Source organism: Balaenoptera acutorostrata, chromosome 10 (assembly GCF_949987535.1).
Source record: "Balaenoptera acutorostrata chromosome 10, mBalAcu1.1, whole genome shotgun sequence".
Classification (NCBI taxonomy): Eukaryota; Metazoa; Chordata; class Mammalia; order Artiodactyla; family Balaenopteridae; genus Balaenoptera; species Balaenoptera acutorostrata.
This window is the reverse complement of record NC_080073.1, coordinates 1,384,399-1,403,027: the sequence shown is the minus strand read 5'-3', so window position 1 is coordinate 1,403,027 and position 18,629 is coordinate 1,384,399. Positions and strand designations below refer to the sequence as shown.

Genomic DNA, 18,629 nt, shown 5'->3' with positions numbered 1-18,629 from the left:
ACAGATATTAGCTAGCCTTACTGTGGTGATCGTTTCCATACGTGTATAAATAGCACTAATGCTCTTGCGCCTGTCTTTTGAAGCATGCGTCTGGCACAATCTCAGCTATGGATGAATCTGGCCATCTCCCTCTCCTCGCTGGCCTGTGGAGCAGAGTGATACTGGCCAGACTGGACCCACCACAAATCCACCCAACCTCAGACAGCCCCCAGGATGTCTGCCTATGTTTCCTTGGCCAGTTCACACTTCTACTCTCTGCACTAGCTTTTTGCCCCCTTTTTTAAATATGAGAGCATAATTTACATACACTAAAATTTACCTTTTTTCCTGTACTGTTATGCAAATGTTGACATGCATACAGCCCTGGGGCTGCCACCACTGTCAAGACACAGAAGGGTTCCGTCATCTCAGCTTCCCACGTGCCTTTGTGGTTGGCCTGTCCCCCACTCTCAGCTCCTGTCCACCACGGACGTGTTTTCTGTTCCCCGCAGTTTCACCTTCCCCTTGATGTCCTAGAAACTGACCCGCGTGGTGTGTCGGCTTTGCCACGGGCTCCTGCTGCTCAGGATGCCTTGGAGAGTCACCCACGTTGTTGGAGTCCCCATGGTTCGTTCCTCTTTATGGCAGAGTAGTGATCCGTTCTCTAGGTGAAGGACACTTAGGGTGCTTCGGGTTTTGGGTAATGATGAGAAAAACCACTTTAAACACTTTTGTGCAGGTTTGTGTGGGAAGCTAAGTTTTCATTTCTCTCGAGTAAATATGTGGGAGCAGGATTGCCAAGTCGTAGGCTTCACCGCGAAACTGTTTTCCAGGGTGGTGGTACCCTTCTGCCGTCCCACCAACGATGTGTGAGAATTCCAGTTGTTCTGCATCCTCATCAGCAGTTGGTTGTGTCAGGTTTTTACAAAACTTTTAGTCATTCTCAGGAATTCCCCGGTGGTCCAGTGGTTAGGACTCGGCGCTTTCACTGCCGTAGTCCTGGGTTTGATCCCTGTTGGGGGAACTGGGATCCCCCAGGTCACGCAGCATGGCCAAACCGCCCCCGCCCCCCCAAAAAAATTTTAGTCATTCTGATGTGGTATCTTATTGTGGTTTTAAATTTATCTTTTCCTAATGACTAGTGATACTGAGCCTCTTTTCATGTGCATATTTGTGATCCATAGATTTTTTTTTTTTGGTGAAGTATCTTTTTAAATATTCTGCCCATTTAAAAAAATGAGCTGTTTGGATTTTCTTTTTTTTTTTTTAATTTTTATTTTATTTTATTTTATTTATATTTATTTTTTGGCTGTGCTGGGTATTCGTTTCTGTGCGAGGGTTTTCTCTAGTTGCGGCAAGCGGGGGCCACTCTTCATCGCGGTGCGCGGGCCTTTCACTGTCGCAGCCTCTCTTGTTGCGGAGCACAGGCTCCAGACGCGCAGGCTCAGTAGTTGTGGCTCACGGGCCTAGTCGCTCTGCGGCATGTGGGATCTTCCCAGACCAGGGCTCGAACCCGTGTCCCCTGCATTAGCAGGCAGATTCTCAACCGCTGCGCCACCAGGGAAGCCCTGGATTTTCTTATTGTTGAGTTTTGAGAGTTCTTTACAAGTTCTGGCTAAAGATCTTTTATCAGATATATAATAATATAGCTATTTTCTCCTCGGCTTTGGCTCATCTTTTACTCTCTAAACAGTGTCTTTCGAAGAGCATAAGTTCTTCATTTTGACGAAGTCCAGTTTGTCAGGTTTTTCTTTTATGGATTGTGCTTTTGATGTCACATCTAAGAAATCTCTGTCTAATGCAAGGTCCCAAAGATTTTCTCCTATGTTTGGTTCTAGAGCTTGTGTAGTTTCAGCAGTTACATTTAGGTCTGTGATCCATCTTGAGTTAGTTTTTGATTATGTGTAAGGTAGTGACTTTATTTTTTGATGTGGACCGTTTTTAAAGTCTTTATTGAATTTGTTACAATATTGCTTCTGTCTTATGTTTTGGTTTTTTGGCCACGAGGCATGTGGGATCCTAGCTCCCCAACCAGGGATCGAACCTGCACCCCCTGCATTGGAAGGTGTAGTCTTTTTTTTTTTTCACACACACACACTGTATTTTATTTTTACAAGAGATAAAAGACTGACACGAAGCATTGTACATGGATGACCACAACAAAAGCAACAATGATTGCAATTACCAAACCTGAAACACACTCATACTATGTCATAATACTGACATTCAGTCCAGTAATCCTCCACTGTAACAGCTCCTTTACTTTGCAGTGAAAATTGATTTGTATATTCTTTGCCTCTGAGTCCTTGTGGGGATTTTTTTTTTTTTAATTCAGACAGAAAGTCACAAAAATTATACTCATCCTCATCAATTCACTCAGTCCCATGTAATTAAATTTTTTTTTTCATCTTGATCTTTTGTTAGCACTTTTTTGAGTTCATCAGTTTTTCATTAGAGTTCTGAAAATGCTTATTCATTCAGTTCAGCAGTACAGTCAGTTACCAGAAACCTGTACTTGTCAGAGTCTTTTCCATGAATTTCTTGAAGATGAAACCCTTTTATAGGAACATATTTGCAAAAGCATCAGAGTACACCCAGAACTGTCTGTAAATGACAAAAGACTTAAAAATGACCACAGTTAAAGATTTGATGAAAGTTCATAATAATGCAGTTGACAAGAAAATTAGTTATTTCTGAGATACACATTTTAAAGTAATAACTAGGATTATTACTTATAACATTATACCAGAACATATAAGATTTTTAGAAATTTCATGTAATGTCTGAAACATTTATATTAACATATTTCCATACATATTTCCATACAAATAGAAATATAAGATTTTTAGAAATTTCATGTAATGTCTGAAACATTTATATTAACATATTTCCATACAAATAACCCAATGAAAGTTTAGTATTAGTTGTTTTGTTTGTTTGTTTTTTATACTGCAGGTTCTTATTAGGCATCAGTTTTATACACATCAGTGTATACATGTCAATCCCAATCGCCCAATTCAGCACACCACCATTCCCACCCCACTGCAGTTTTCCCCCCTTGGTGTCCATATGTCCATTCTCTACATCTGTGTCTCAACTTCTGCCCTGCAAACCGGCTCATCGGTACGATTTTTCTAGGTTCCACATACATGCATTAATATACGATATTTGTTTTTCTCTTTCTGACTGACTTCACTCTGTATGACAGTCTCTAGATCCATCCACTTCTCAACAAATGACTCAATTTCGTTCCTTTTTATGGCTGAGTAATATTCCATTGTATATATGTACCACAACTTCTTTATCCATTCGTCTGTTGATGGGCATTTAGGTTGCTTCCATTACTTGGCTATTGTAAGCTGTAGTCTTAACCACTGGACCGCCAGGGAAGTCCTGTGACTTTATTCTTTAATTTACTTTATTTTGATGCAAGTAATACATGTACAGGTTTGAAAGGACCGTGTGCCTTAAAACGAAAAGCAATTCCATGCTCTAACTCCACTCTGGACCCCCACCCCTCAAAGGCAACCGTTATCAACTCATTTAACTTTTTCTTCTGGTGTTTGCCTCCATGTAACGTGCTTATAATTCCTGATTTTTAACTTTAGACGTTTTCTACTGACTTCCTATCATTGAAGGTCAGGTTCGCTTTCTTACACCTCCCCACGCATCCCCCACCACCCCACCACGATCCCAACGTAGCTGTAAAACAGTGTTGGCTGGGGGCTTCCCTGGCGGTCCAGTGGTTAGGACTCTGCACTGCCGCTGCAGGGGGCACGCGTTCGATCCCTGGTCAGGGAACTGAGATCCCACAAGGCACATGGCGTGGCCAAAAATGAAATAAAATAAAAAATAAAAATATTAAGAAAAACCGATTTTGGTTAATCAGTTCAGTGCTAAAATCTCATAATGACTGTGTACATGTTACTCAGTCAAGCAGAATAGTGTATTATGATGCCACTTCCCTCCTAAGACTTTTTTTTCCTCTTACAGCTAACCGTTCATATTTTCATTTGTTTGATTTTGTAAGTGCCTTGTAAGTGCTAAGTTATCCCCCCATTCTTTGACAAATTCTATCATACCTCTCGACATAGTGAACAAAACTGGGTCATCTCTAAGTGTTTCTGCTTGTTTCCTTCCCTCTTGCTCCCTTGGTTCCCGTGTGGACGGGCGCCCTCCAGGCCTGCCCCCCACCTGCCGTCCTGGGACTTCTCGCCAGGGACGCCCCTTCGTGTCTCCTTGGGGTGGAATCTCCTTTCTCAGACACTGCCTTCCTCTTTCCTGGTGGCCTCCCTGGTTTGGGTGGGTACTTCACTTCCTCCAGTGCATCCTAAGGCAGTGCCCGTGGGGCCCTGTGTGACCAAAATGTCTTTCTTCTGCTTTCACCCTGGTGTGGAGTCTGGTTGCTGTACAGAAATCTGGGTTGGATATCATTTTTCCTCAAAATTTCAAACTTGTCACCAGTGCTGTTGAGAAGTCTGAAGGCATTCTGATGGAAGATTCCTTTTCTTCTCTGGTGTGGGTAGGGTGCAGGCCTGGCAGCCAGGGGTCTGGCAGCTGACTCGGGGGAAGGGGCTGGAGGTTTCATTTTTCACTCTCGGAGTCTCATGACTTTCCCATCTTCATCTGGGCCTCAGTGCCCTGTCTGGGGCCTCCTGGTTCATTTTGCCAGATGCAGGGTTGCCTACAGATAAAATACAGGATGCCCAGTTAAGTTTGAATTTCAGATAAGCAATGATTAATGTTTTAGAATAAGTGTGTCCTGTGCAACATTTGAGACGTATTAAGAAAATTATTTGTTGTTTATCTGAAATTCAAATTTAGTTGAGCATCTTGTTTTTCATTTGCTAAATATGGCAACCCTCTCCAAATCAATTGTGTTTCTATAAATCAGCGAGAAACAACCTGTAAATTAAATTAACAAATTACATTTAAAATAGCACAAAAATACTTAGGAATAAATTTAATAAAAGAAGTGCAAGATGCACGGAAAACTACAAAACTTCACTGAAATAATATCTAAATAAATGGAAAGACATCTGTGTTCATGGATTAGAAGACTTAATATTGTCAAAATGGCAATATTGGCCAAATTGATCTATAGATTCAATGCAATCCCTTTCAAAGTCATAGCTGATTTATTTGCCGAAATTGACAAAGCTGATCCTAAGATTTATATGGAAATCTGAGACCCAGAATAATCAAAACAACCTAGAAAAAGAAGAATAACATTGGAAGACTCACACTTCCAAATCTCAAAACTTACTGTACAGCTACGGTAATTAAGACAGTGTGTTACTGGCATAAGGACAGACACATCAATGGAGCAGAACTGAGAACCCAGAAGTAAACTCATACATTTGTGGTCAAATGATTTTCAACAAAGATGCCAAGATAATTCAATGGGGGAAAGAAGAGTCTTTCCAACCAATGATACTGGGACCACTGGATGTCTGCCCACAGAAGAATATATTTGGACCCCTACTTCACAGCATATACAAAATTTAACTCAATATGGGTAAAAAACTTAAATGTAAGAGCTAAAATTTTAAACTCTTAGAAGGAAACCTAGGTGTATATCTTCTTGACCTTGGATTAGACAATGGTTTCTTAGCTATGACACCGAAAGTGCACAAGTAACCAGATTAAAAAATTGAACAGAAAAAAAAATGATAAGGGACTTGTATCTAGAATATATAAAGAACACACAACTCAGTAATGAAAAGACAAATAGTCCAATTTTAAAATGGATGAAGTATTTGAATAGATATTTCTCCAAAGAAGGTATATAAATGGCCAATAATTGCACGAAAAGATGCTCATCATCAGGGAAATGAGTAAGTTAAAACCACAATGAGATGCCACTTCCCACAGATAGGGTAACTGTATTTAACAAGACAGACAGTAAATGTTGTCAAGGATGTGGAGAAATCAAAACCCTCACACACTGCTGGTGGGAATTTAAAATGGTGCCGCTTTGGAAAACAGTCTGGCTGTTCCTCAAATGATTGAATGACTAATGATTAAATGCTTAATGCCAAGTTTACATGAATGACTTATTGCTTAACTATTAAATGTTCTTCCTGTGAGGTGCCCTACGACCCAGCAATTCCACTCTTAAATATGTGCCCAAAGGAATGGAAAAGGGATGTTCAAACAGACACTTGTACATAAATGTTCCCAGCTGCGCTGTTCACAAGAGTCAAAAAGTGGCAACAACCCATCAAATAAGGAAGAGATAAATAAATAAAAATAAAAATAGATAAATAAAAGGTGGTCCATCCATTCAATGGATAGCAAAAAGAAGTGAAACACTGAGACCTGCTACAACATAGGTGAGCCCCGAAAACATCGCACTAAGTGAAAGAAGACAGTCCCAGGAGACCACAGGTTGTGCAAAGTGTCCAGAAGAGGCAGTCTGCCGAGACACAAGTCAGATTAGTGGCTGCCAGGGCTGGGGGTGGTGCAGGAAATGAGGGGGTGACTGCTAAAGGGTGTGGGGTTTCTTTTTTTCTAATGAGCACAAATAGGCTGATTTCAGACAGTACCTGTTTGTATCAGAGAATAACGAGGAGGAGCCGAGATCTGTGATCAATGAAGTCTCTTCATCCTAACACCCCAATCCCAAGTGTCTTTTACCCATTATTTCCTTCTATCTTTGGGATTTCTTTTTGGGGAGATAAAAATGTTCTAAAATTGGTTGTGGTGATGGTTGCACAGCTCTGAATACACTAAATCACCCAGTTGTACGTTTTAAGTGGGTGACCTTTATGATAGGTGAGTTTTATCTCAATAAAACTGTTACAAACTGTGCTTGCCTGTTTCTGTATTCATTCGATGATCTGCTCGGCTGCTTAGCCAAGGCATGTTTTCCTTTGCTGGAAATTCCGCCAGGGAATTCTTTTGATACCCATCGACCTGGCCTTGTCGGAAGGTGTTTCTGCAAGCTGAGGATGCAGTTTTCGGGCTGCACCAGCCCAGCCGTGACTTCCGTCTCTGGGCCCCAAAGCCCTCCTCCCATTGCTGCTCAGAGGTGCCCCCGGCTGGCATCCCCAGGAACAATTCGTGCGACACTGCGGCCGAGGCAGAACAGATTGATGAGACGGAGTAAAACGGGCAGGGTGGGGCTGGAAGGAGAAAAAGGAACCACAGGCGGGAGGTGGTGAGCTGAGTGAGGGGAGGCCGACTGCCGGGCCTGGGGGCGGCAGGATTTGCTTAACGGAGCCATGGCCACAGGTTCCTTCCCTTTGCGGGCCGGTTATGGGCCAGGCCAGATAGGCCTGGGGCACGAGGTGACCGGACCTGGTCCCTGCCCCCAAGGAGCTCCAGGTCCGGAGGGCCCGGGAGGCCCATACCGGGGCGACTCCAGCATCGTGGGCTTTCCTGGGGTCCCAGGGGACTGAAGGGAGTGGCCACGGGGACAGCCTCTCCCTGCAGGAGAGTCTGGGGTGGGTGGAGTGAGGGGGAGGGTAGGGGTGGGGTGGAGAAGGAGGCGGCGTGCACAGGAAAATGCGTAGTCCCAGGCCTCCCCCTGGACTTCCTGACACAGAGCGTCTGGGATGGGGCCTAGGCCTCTGAGTTACACCCCCCCCCCCCAGTGATCTCTGTAAACCTCCAGGCTTCAGTGCGAGAATTGCATTTTTAAAGGATGTGGGGAAAGCCCCAAAACACAAACCAACAAAGACTATGCAGTAGAGACCATCTGGCCCACGAAGCCTAAAATGTTTACTATCTGGTCCTTTACAGAGAAAGTTTGCCCACTTCTGCTCTAAACTCTGAAGTTTGGGAACCACCCAGCCCACGAGTGCTTCCTCAGGTTCTAGCCCCATCTGCCCGACTGTCCGAGAAAGGCCGGTCTTCCAGGTGTAAGGGGAGATTAGCTCATGCTGGAGAGCTGTAAAGACGTCCTCGCCCCACGGGCACCTGTCCTTGACACAGAAGGGAGGATGGTTAGGGAACCGAAAAGGAAACGTCGGGAGCTTCTGTGTCAGGGTGCACCTGACATTGCTGGCTGGCCTTGGGAGGGGCCCCTGTGGTGGGGCTCAGGTGAGCAGCCCCCAAGGCCTCCTGCACCCCATTTCCCTCCCTCCCGGCCGCCAGCCGGGAGTCCTTCCACCCAGCTTGTACTCTTCTGCGACACACGGCTGGGTCTCTAAGTCAAACAGGGCGTCCTTTCGTTTGTTTTAAGCCTTACGGCGTGGCTTAGTGCAGAATCGATGATTCACTGCTTGTCTTCGCTTGGTGCTCTGTCCCTGAGGTTCGTCCGCACAGATGTGTGTTCTGGTTTGGTCTGCTTCACTTCCGCGGGGGGTTCTGAGCACAGCTGTACCTGGACTCTCGTCCTTTCTCCTGTCCAGGGCACTGGTTTGTTTCCTTACCCCCATCGCAGGAACACTGCTGTGAGTGTCAGTGAGAGCTGGTGGCGGGGGGCCCGGCTCGGCCTCCAGGAGGGTGGGTGGGGCCTGAGCCGGTGATGCCACACTGTACTCCGTAGGGGCTTCTTGGGCCTCTCCAGCGCATCCACCGCGGGGCCAGCACAGCGCCCCCAGGACTGCCTCTGCTCCTGCCCACGAGGGCGTGAAGTGGTCCCGCTTCCAGGTGGACTTGCTCTTCCCTGATCCTAGAGGTCGAGCACCTTTTCATGGTTTACTGGCCACTCCAGGCGCCCTTTCTGTGAAATGTGCTCATCTCTTTGCCCATTTTCCCAGCTTTTTTCCTTACCCGTTCGTAGGCATAGACCTTCTTTCTGTTCCCTGTTGTAGACAACCCTAAGGGACTCTGTCCCAGGTTCTAGCTTCTCCTGAGCCCAGCCATCCAGGTGGTGTCCGAGCAGCTCTGCACCTGCAGGTGGCTCCCTGGCCCCCAGGGAGGGAGCGTGCCCTGGTGTCAGGGCTCCCGGCTGCAGCCTTGTTGCAGGAACACTGTCCGGTCCAGCCACCAGGGGGAGGAGCTGCTTCACTGACTGTGTGTCTCAGCTGCTTGAGGCTCCGGGAGATGCCAGCCCAGCAAGGCGTAGGGGGGGGTGTGTGTGGGCAGGCACCCCAGGAGGGGTGGCCGGACCCCAGGATGGTGACCCGGGAGGTGTGGTGATGGGTGACCCGGCCCGCTCAGCCTGGCCAGTGCGGCCGCCTGCCCTCACATTGCCCACCATGCCCTTCCCCATGCGGGGCCTCAGCACAGGCTGCTCCTGGGTCTGGAATGCCCGTCCTGTTCATCTATCCAGCACGCCCAAGCCCGCCAGTCACCTGCCCCACGGGCAGAGCCCCCCAGGACCACTCCCCCCAACCCCCCCGCGCCAAGCTGCCCCAGCAGTTAGTGTCACTTTGCTCAGAGAAGTGAGTCACTTACGTGATGGCTCATGTGTAGTGGTCACCTTACTTCTTTGAATCTGTGGCCCTTGTTAGAGCAGAATGGAGGTCATCCCGCAGGTCATCCCGCAGGTGAGGGGAGCCTTTCCCTCTCACTGTCCCCCACGGGGATGTCATGGGGCCTCCGACAGCGCCTGCATTTACACCTGCTGTTGTGCCCCAGTGGCCCTGGCCCTTGGTGTCCACGTGAAATCCCACACAGGCTGTGAACAGATGTGCTTTATGGGCAGTTCTACACGTTAGATGGTGTGTAGGGAGAACAATGGTTTTTCCTAAACGTGTGCATGCTGACCCACGGAACCTTTCATGGCAAAGGGGAATTAATTGCCAATCAGATGCCCTTAAGATGGGAAGGTGGTCCTGGATATCTGTGTGGGCCCAGCACAATCTCAGGTCCTCACCCGTGGGAGGGGATCAGAAGGGGGGTGTTGGAGGAGGAGATGTGAAGATGGATTGTCAGCTTTGAAGATGGAGGAACAGCCACAAGCCAAGAAACACCAGTGGCCTCTAGAGACTGAAAAAGCCAGGGACGTGGGTTCTTCCCAGAGCCTCCAAGGGGAGCACATCCTGCCAACGCCCTGACCTTGGCTCCCTGAGACCGTCCGCGGACGTCTGAACCACGCAGGTGTGAGACAGCACGACACCTGGCGGCGACGGGCTGTGCTGCGTGCTTGCCTGGAGAGCTGGGTTTGGACTCCAGCCCCTCACAGGAGGTCACTTCGCTGTCCCTGCAGTCTCTTCTCTCCTCCAGGATGTGACCGCGTGGGGAGCAGGGCCGGGCTCCGGAAAAGCGCTCAGAACGTGCTGACCACCTTCCCTCTGAGCAATCCCTCCACGGCGCGGTGGCCTCTTGCTTTATTCTCGACAACCTGGCAGTGTCTGGTGTGTGCTCAGCAGAGGTGGAGAAGGGGAGAGAGTGGTTTCTTCAGAGCTGGGGGCCATCAGATCCAGGCTGGGGGCTGCCCCCGCCCCTCCCTGGTCCATGCTCTCAGAGGCTGCAGGTCCTGCACTGGCGCACTTCCCTTTCGGAATGTCACTCTACAGACCCACAGCACTGGGAAGGCTGAGAAACAAGCCTTCAGTGGGGTTGCCTCCGACCTGAAACTGGCGGCCTTGGTGTGAAAAGCCTCTTGTTTGGCCTGGAACTGGAGCTTGTTCGCTCTTTCCAACCCGTGTATTTGTCCTGGGCTCTGCGGCTGGTGGAGACCATCCACCGCTGAGCCTCTGACGCTGCAGGATGGGCACAGCCTGCCAGGGATGTCCTCCTGGTGCTCCCTGCCCAGCTCAGACCCGCCTGCAGGAGCCTGGTCTGTTCCCCGACGATGTGGCTGCTACCTGTCGTGTCTCTAAGTGGCCTGAGGCCACGTACAGCACGGCCAGGTAGGCTCCTGCATCCGCCCCTAACGCTCCTGAGCTTCCGTAGAGAACCTAAAGGTGCGATGCAGACCCCAGCCCCTAAACAGCCCCCAGCCTGGACTCTGGTGCCAGAGCCTACAGCAAAGAATGGAGTCCCCTTCAGAGACTGCTGGAAGGGGACTTGCCTGGTGCTCCAGTGGTTAAGACTCCGAGCTTCCAGTGCAAGGGGCGTGGGTTCAATCTCTGGTCGGGGAACTAAGATCCCACATGCCACAGGGTGCAGCCAAGAAAATTAAAAAAAAGAAGAAACAGCTGGAGGAAACAACGGAAACATCCACCGCTTGGTGGTTTGTTAAAGAAATTATGCTGCGCCAATAATGGAATCCTATGTAGCTGTTAAAAAGGGAGAGCGTATGAAATAGTCTCTGTAAGACACGCTGTTGAATGAAAGAAGAATGGAATAGAACCATGTTATATATATTTATATATATGTAAAATGTTATATGTGTAAAACTAGAGGAATACGCATGTGTATTCCTTTATAATTTACATATTCCCTTAGCTCAGTATTTTTCCTCAAGAAAGTTTGATGGAATACACCAGAAGTTGGTAAACTTTTTCTGAAAGGGCCAGAGGTCTCTACTGCACTTCCAGGGCCCTGCTGCTGCAGTGTGAAACCAGTCACAGACAATACGTACACAGTAAGCATAACTGTGTTCCAATAAAATTTATTTACAAAAACACGTGGTGGGTGGGATATGCAGTAATCAACAACGTGTAAAGGTCAGAGAGAAAAGAAGTATCCTAGAGATAGCTAAGAAATGGCTCGGGATCGTGAACCACGGGCACTCACCAGGCGTGCACACCTCTCCTCACCGCAAGAACCAAAGCACCTCATCACCAGACGTCCCAGGGACCAGGGCTGAGCCCTCCCCTTTGGCAGAGGTGACATGTGTCCTCCCAGGAAAAAGTGACTTTGGCAGAGGAAGGCTGGAGTATCGTTCGGAAATCGCAGGCTGCAAGTAACTCCAGGCAGCCTGAACAATAAGGAACATTTATCCTGACAGTGAGCATCTAGCAGGAAGTCCTGTGGCTGGTTCATTCTGTGGCTCTGCTGTGTCGCCCAGGACCGGGGCCTTCGCATCCCCCGTCCCGCCTGGCTCTGTGGACTGGCTGCAGCCCGCTCCTCATGGCAGCGCGGTCTCTGCAGTTCCAGGGGGCCCGCAGCCTAGAAAAGTCTCAGCAGAAGAGCCCACGTCTGTCAAAGAGCAAGAAGGCCTCTCCCCGAAGCCCCTCCGTAGAGCTCCCTTATGTCTCCTTCCCTGAATGGTCCACGTGTTGTGCTAAGCTGACCGCCGGAGACGGGAACGGGATTGCGATGGCCAGCGAGCTGGGAACAAGAAGAGCCGGGGCCCCCCGGCGGGGTGTGCTGGTGTTGGCGGAGAAGTGGGGTGCCTTGACTGTGCACCCCGCAGCTTTTCTCTCTTGGTGCTCCAGCCGGGCCTGGGGTGGACAGCGTGGGCCATCCGGTCGGGGCTGTCTCTAAGGAGCCCTGGTGGAGGGGGCGCCACCCTTTGAAAGATTTTCTGGTCTTTGGGTTTGGCTGACCCACTGTGCTCTTGTGCTCAAACTGCCAGCATCTCCGGCTCTGACTCGCGGCAGACTGCTGATGCCCTCCATCCGGCTGCACTGGCCCTGCACGGCTCCCACTGCTATGGGGCTGGTTCAGCTGAGACACGGGCTCCCGCGAGGCCTCCTGCCCATCTGCTGTGTCTGCTGTCACCCTGCTCGAATACACTGGACTGTGGGGGACGGTCTTAAAGGACTTCCTCACCGGGAGGTGTGTGGCTGACACACAAAGGCCGGGCTCTTGGGGTGGCCTTGGGGGTCTTCTGTGTGGCCCCATCTCCTTGTCTTGGCTTCTTCCGGTGCTTCAGCTGCCCTGGGAACCACACCCCTCCTGCCCTTGCCTACCTCACACGTCCTGGCCTCTGGGCCTCGCTCCCGATGTCCTTGAGGCTGGTCATCCCTGACTCTGGTTCCTGCCCAGGAAGTGCTGAGCGTCCCCTCCTCAGATGAAATTACATTGGATTGCAGTACGAAAACCAAAATGAAAGTGATCTTCCATCAGTGACATTTTATTTAATATTCATTTTAGAGCATTTGCTCATTATAAAGTCAATCAGTGAGAACAGTGACGCCTCCTCGACGAGCACAGACTGAGCCGGCGTGACTGGCAGCTGCAGCTCCTGTCAGCATCCGGACCACTTCCCCCGTGCCCCCTGCTCAGCGCCTAACCATCCTGTCTCACAAGGAGCAGAACTAGCAGACAGTCCCAGTTTTAGGAGTCCCCTCATGCCACATTGGGACAGCCTTCAATTAAGGTGAAGACAGGGAAGACAGGGAAAAGTTTGAGGCAGAATCTCTCACGCTATCCAACAGCAGGAGGGCAGGGTTACAAATACGGGTCAGACGAGCAGCATCCAGGGCCGAAAAGAAACCCTGGGTTATCAGCACCCCACCTGGACCTGGAGGGGCCGGGGCTTCAGAGCGATCTCAGACCCCATACACATCTCTCCCTGAAACCCCAGGACGCCACGCCAAGCCCGGGTGTTCTGGGCACTGTGCTTCGGGAGATGCTGATTACAACGATAATGATAAGGAAAGTATCAGCAGCTAAAGAACGCTTCCTGTTTCGCATCTCACAGACACTGTGCTCAGCGCTTTCTCACTCAATTCTCCTCCAACCCTAGGGAGAACTTTCCTTCCCATTCTGCACGGGAGGAGAATAAGGCTTTAGAAAGGCTGGGCTGCCTAGGATCATGCAGCGTGCTAAGAAGCAGAGCTGGGACGAGAGCCTAGATCCCGAACTCAGTGCATCTAGAAAACTCACGGCCCTCCTACGAGGCCCCCCCCCCCGCCGACGCCATCCAGGGAAACTGGTAGCTTCCACTGTGGTCACATGACTGGAGCAGGGGCATCCCCATGCTGACCACCCAAAGACCCACGCATGTACCAGGCACTGCCATGGGCACTTGGGGTACACCTGCAAAGACACAGGTGTGGCCCTGCCTTCTGAGGGTCTAGCCTACTCGGGATAGCCCGCCCTGGGTCTGACGGGTCCTGTTCTGTGGTGGCAGAAGCAGGTTTCCAACTGGCTCCAGCTTCCATGGATCTGTCCCTCCTGCCTGGGTTAGCAGCTGGAACCTGGGGACACGGGGAGCGGTCATGACAGTCACACAGCTCTGCACTGAAGAAAGTGTCTCAGTCTAGGATGGTCTTCCCCTGGGAAAGCTCTAGGGAATTTACCGACCATTCCTGCTTAAACAAGAGCCTTGTGCATGTGAAACTCCTGGGAAATTGGTGAAGAATAGCTACCAAAATGCATTCTTTGAATCCACTGGGCTTCCAGAAGCATAGACAGTAAGTAAAATAGATGGATTTCTATGTGTTGTTTAAATGTCATCCCTAAATTATATTTTGGGAGCGGCTGTTTTCTGATTCTGCTCAACTGTGGGTGAAGCAGGCGGTTCCATCCTTACCCTCCAAGCTTGGGGAAGACACTGCAAAGCCTGGGTACCGGAGGGCGGACTCTGCACACACCCCGTGCAGCGCCCAGCGCACGCCACTCTGCACAGGGTCGCAGTGCATGCAACGCACACGTCCCACACGTGCTGTGGGCTCTCCATCCCTAGTGCCTCCTTCGCAGACACCTCGGGGGTCCCACAGAGGCACAGACCTCAGTGCCCCCCACCCTCCTCCACTGACTCTGAAGGCGGGGGGATGAGGTCGCGGGGATTCTTCCTCGCCACCAGGCAGACATCATAGCTGTCGTGCATGAGGGCGTTGACGGCTACGACATTCCACTGGTTTTCCCAGGGGTCCAGCTCCAATATCTCTTTGGAGATAACTTCGTGGCGATCTGAAAAACAGCAAAGGAGGAGGACAAAATATCAAATATCACGCAGTATTAAACTCAGAGGTCATCATTGCTATTAAACAACTTCCTCTAAAAGGTATTATGCAGCAGAAATTAATTAACAAACAGACGAATACTGTACTGTGGAAGACACAGTGTTCCTGATGTTTAAGAAACCAAGAAAGGCCACGTGACCACTCACATTCAGGAGTTATTCAGACACACTGACAGGGCATACTGTTGTCTAAAGTGGAAGGGGTGTGCCAGGGTCGTGCTAACGATTTATTAAAGGTGCCAGCAAGGGGGGAGCCTGTCCTTAATTCTGCACCTGTGAGAGGAGGTCTCACGACCTCGTGTGAGTCACTGGCCTCCCTGCGCTTACGTTTCCTTAACTGCAGACAGGATGCTGGGGCACAGGCAGGGTCCTTGCCGGAGACAGATGGCACAGTCTAACTGGGCAATTTAAGAGAGTTTGGAAAGGTGTGGGTAGCATTTAGGAAGACCCACGAGGGATGGCACAGCCCCCAGGACTAAGAGCAGCTGGGCCATTGCCACCTGGAAGGCCGCAGGGGGAGGGGTGGGAACAGGAACTTGGAGAGGGCAGCTGCCTGGAGCTTAGCCATCCCCAGGGACCCTCCCGGCAGCCCTGCAGAGGGGTGGGGAGAACAAATACCCTTATTCTACCCTTCTTTCTCCCAACAATTCTGGCTAAACCTAACCAGAGGCCAGAGGGGAAAGGAGCCTGTGAATGCAGCCCACACAGGTCGGCTTTGCAGGACACAGAGTAAGATAGAGAAGGGGTGAGTGGGTTGGGAGGGCAGATGGGAGATTTCCAGCCCAGACGACTGTTTCACAACTTTATGATGATAAGAGGAGATAAAGTATGGAAAAGTGCCCAGTCCTGGCATATAACAATCAATACTTGAAAATGGTCTATGTGCGCTTGTAAAGGATGTGGGTTTTATCGTTGTTCATGTATGTCCATTAGGTCATGTTATTCAAATCGTCTACATATTTACTGCTTTTTGTGGGCTTCTTCTGTCTGTTACTCAGAGAGCTGTGTGAAGCTATCCCACTAAGATTATCGATTTGTCTATTTCTCCTTTTCTGTCAATTTTTAGTGTACACATTTTGAGATATTAAGTAAATACAAATTTCATATAAAATATTTCATATAAAATATTTCATATATTTGTATTCATACAAATACAAAATACAAATTTTATCATTTTTAAATTTATCATTTAATTGACCCTCTTACTCTAGAATAAGTTGCATTAGAATTCTTTTGACTAATATCATAACTAGCAAAAGGTACAATTTTAAAGAACATTCTGATAATTTTTGTCTTTTAACTGGAACATTTAGTCTATTTACATTTAATGCAATAACTGATACATTTTGGTTTAAATCTAACATCCCATTTATGAACCGTCCTTGTCTCACTCGTTCTTTCTTTTCTCCTTTAATGCTGTCTTTTAGACTGAGTGTTTTTTATCATTCCATTTCTTCTCCTCCACTGATTCGGAAATTATAAACCCCATTTGTATTCGTTTCTTTTGGCCACGCTGTGTGGCTTGCAGGATCTTAGTTCCCCAACCAGGGATCGAATCTGGGCCCCGGCAGTGAAGGCACTGTGTCCTAACCACTGGATCTCCTGGGAATTCCCCCCATTTCTATTCTTTTGGTGGGGGTTACCCTAGATTAAAACTTGCACACCCAGCTTACCAAGATCTGATTAATCAATACCTTGACCGTCCTCTTGGAACACCTTAGAATAGTTTAATTATATTTACTTCCCTCCCAATGTATTAGCCTTTGTTGATGTGCATTTTCATTCTGTCTGTAGACTGTGAAAGACATTATTATTATTGTTCTGTACAGTAAATGCTCACAGAATGACCCACGTATTTACACTTGCATTGCTCTTCATTCTTTCCTGCATCTTAGACTTCATCAGGGACAATTTTCCTTATGCCTGAAGTACATACTGTAGGGGATGTCTTCTTACGGCAAACTCCTTCAGCTTTTGTTTGTCTGAAAATGCCCTTTTTCACCTGCATTTCCTGAATGAATCTTCACTCCAAAAACACCAGAAAATAGTCGTAGCTGACACTCAGTGTGTGCTTACAGTGGGCTGCGTGTGCTGTGCTCACTGTGAGCCGGCTGCACTGAGATGTTGTATCACGTCACCCTGTGGGGCGAGCACCCGTTTACCCCTGTTTTCAGACTAAGGGTTAAGACTCAGAGGACCTGCCTACAGGCACATGGTTAGAAGTGGCAGAGCCGGGATTCCCACCCAGATCTGCGATCCTCAGAGCCTGTGCTCGAGACCACTGAGCCCTTTCGAATGAAGAAGGACGTGGTGGGACTGTGTTTCCTGAAGCTTGTTGATGAGGCGGGAGGAGACAGGCTCTGTGGGACCCAAAACTTATATGACTTGGGAGGCCCTCTTTAAGGAAAATGTTGCAAAATTAGGTATGGAAGTGAGTATTTACTTTTTCCAGCTCTATTGGGGCACAATTGACAAATAAAAATTGTATACGTTTAAGGTACACAATTTGATGATTGAGATGTGCACACGCTGTGAAACCATCACCACAATCAAGCTAATTCACACACCCATCACCCTGCATGGTTACGTGTGTATGTGTGTGTGTATGTGTTGAGAACACTTAGCAAATTTCAGGTATACAATACAGTATTTTTTTTGTTTTTTTTTGGCCGCGTTGGGCGGCTTGCAGGATCTTAGTTCCCTGACTAGAGACTGAACCTGGGCCACGGCAGTGAAAGCACCGAGTCCTAACCACTGGACCGCCAGGGAATTCCCAGTATTAACTAGAGTCACCAGCCATATATTAGATCCCCAGAACGTCTTCACCTTATAATGGGAGGTCTGTAGCTTTTGACCAATATCTCCCCATTTCCCCCTCCCCCAAGTCCCTGGCAATCACCATTTCTACTCTCTGCTTCTGTGAGTTTGATTATTTTGGATTCCATATGCAAGTGAGATCATATTGTACTTGTTTTTCTGTGTCTGGATTATCTCACTTAGCATAATGTCCTCCAGGTTCATCCTTGTGTGGCAAGTGGAAGGATTTCCTTCTTTTTTATGCTGAATAATATTCCATGGAATATAAATATATTTACACCACATCTTCTTGATATCAGCTCTGTCCAATACAACTCTGTGATAAGGGAAATGTTCTGTAATCTGCAGTGTCCAATATGGAAACCACTAGACACATTTGAAGTGTGAGACTGAGGAGCTGATTTTTAACTTTTATTTAATTGTAATTAGCTTAAATTAAAAACTTACGTAGAGGGCTTCCCTGGTGGCGCAGTGGTTGAGAATCTGCCTGCTAATGCAGGGGACACGGGTTCGAGCCCTGGTCTGGGAAGATCCCACATGCCGCGGAGCAACTGGGCCCGTGAGCCACAACTACTGAGCCTGCGCGTCTGGAGCCTGTGCCCCGCAACGGGAGGGGCCGTGATAGTGAAAGGCCCGCGCACCGCGATGAAGAGCGGCCCCCGCACCGCGATGAAGAGTGGCCCCCACTTGCCGCAACTAGAGAAAGCCCTCACACGAAAACTAAGAGACCCAACACAGTCATAAATAAATAAATAAAAAGTACTAAAAAAAAAAAAAATAATAATGCTTAAAAAAAAACAAATAAATTTATAAAAAAAAAAAAAAAAACTTACGTAGACACGAAGCTCAAAATCTTTTTTTCCTTTAGTTTTTTTAAAAAAAATCTTTTGGGTCTGTGACTTGCTGAGACAGGTGTCTCAAAGTCCATGCAGTTCTTGAGGATTTATCCATTTATCTTGTGGTTTGTGTAGTTTCTGTTTTATATGTCTCTGAGTTGTGTTGTTAAGTGCAAAAGGAATCATGCTTGTTGAGTCCGTTAGAGTTCCTGGCGGCACCAGCAGACACGAAGTTTGTCCGGCTTTAGCAAAGTGGGGGTTTACTGGACGGAAGGTAGCTTGGCAGCTTGAGGGCAGCT

The 18,629-nt window shown here is 48.4% G+C and overlaps 1 protein-coding gene across 6 annotated transcripts in view; it reads right to left on the bottom strand.

Annotated features, from left to right (window-relative positions):
• Positions 1-11,415: 11,415 nt before the first annotated feature.
• The window catches only part of KBTBD12 (kelch repeat and BTB domain containing 12), a 58,056-nt gene continuing 50,842 nt past the window's right edge, over positions 11,416-18,629 (bottom strand). For all 6 annotated transcript variants that reach the window (XM_057554548.1, XM_057554549.1, XM_007179187.2 and 3 more), the window contains one exon: positions 11,416-14,625. In XM_057554548.1, coding sequence (XP_057410531.1) covers positions 14,444-14,625 — 182 coding nt within the window. In that variant the 3' untranslated portion in view covers positions 11,416-14,443. The remainder of the gene's footprint in view (positions 14,626-18,629) is intronic.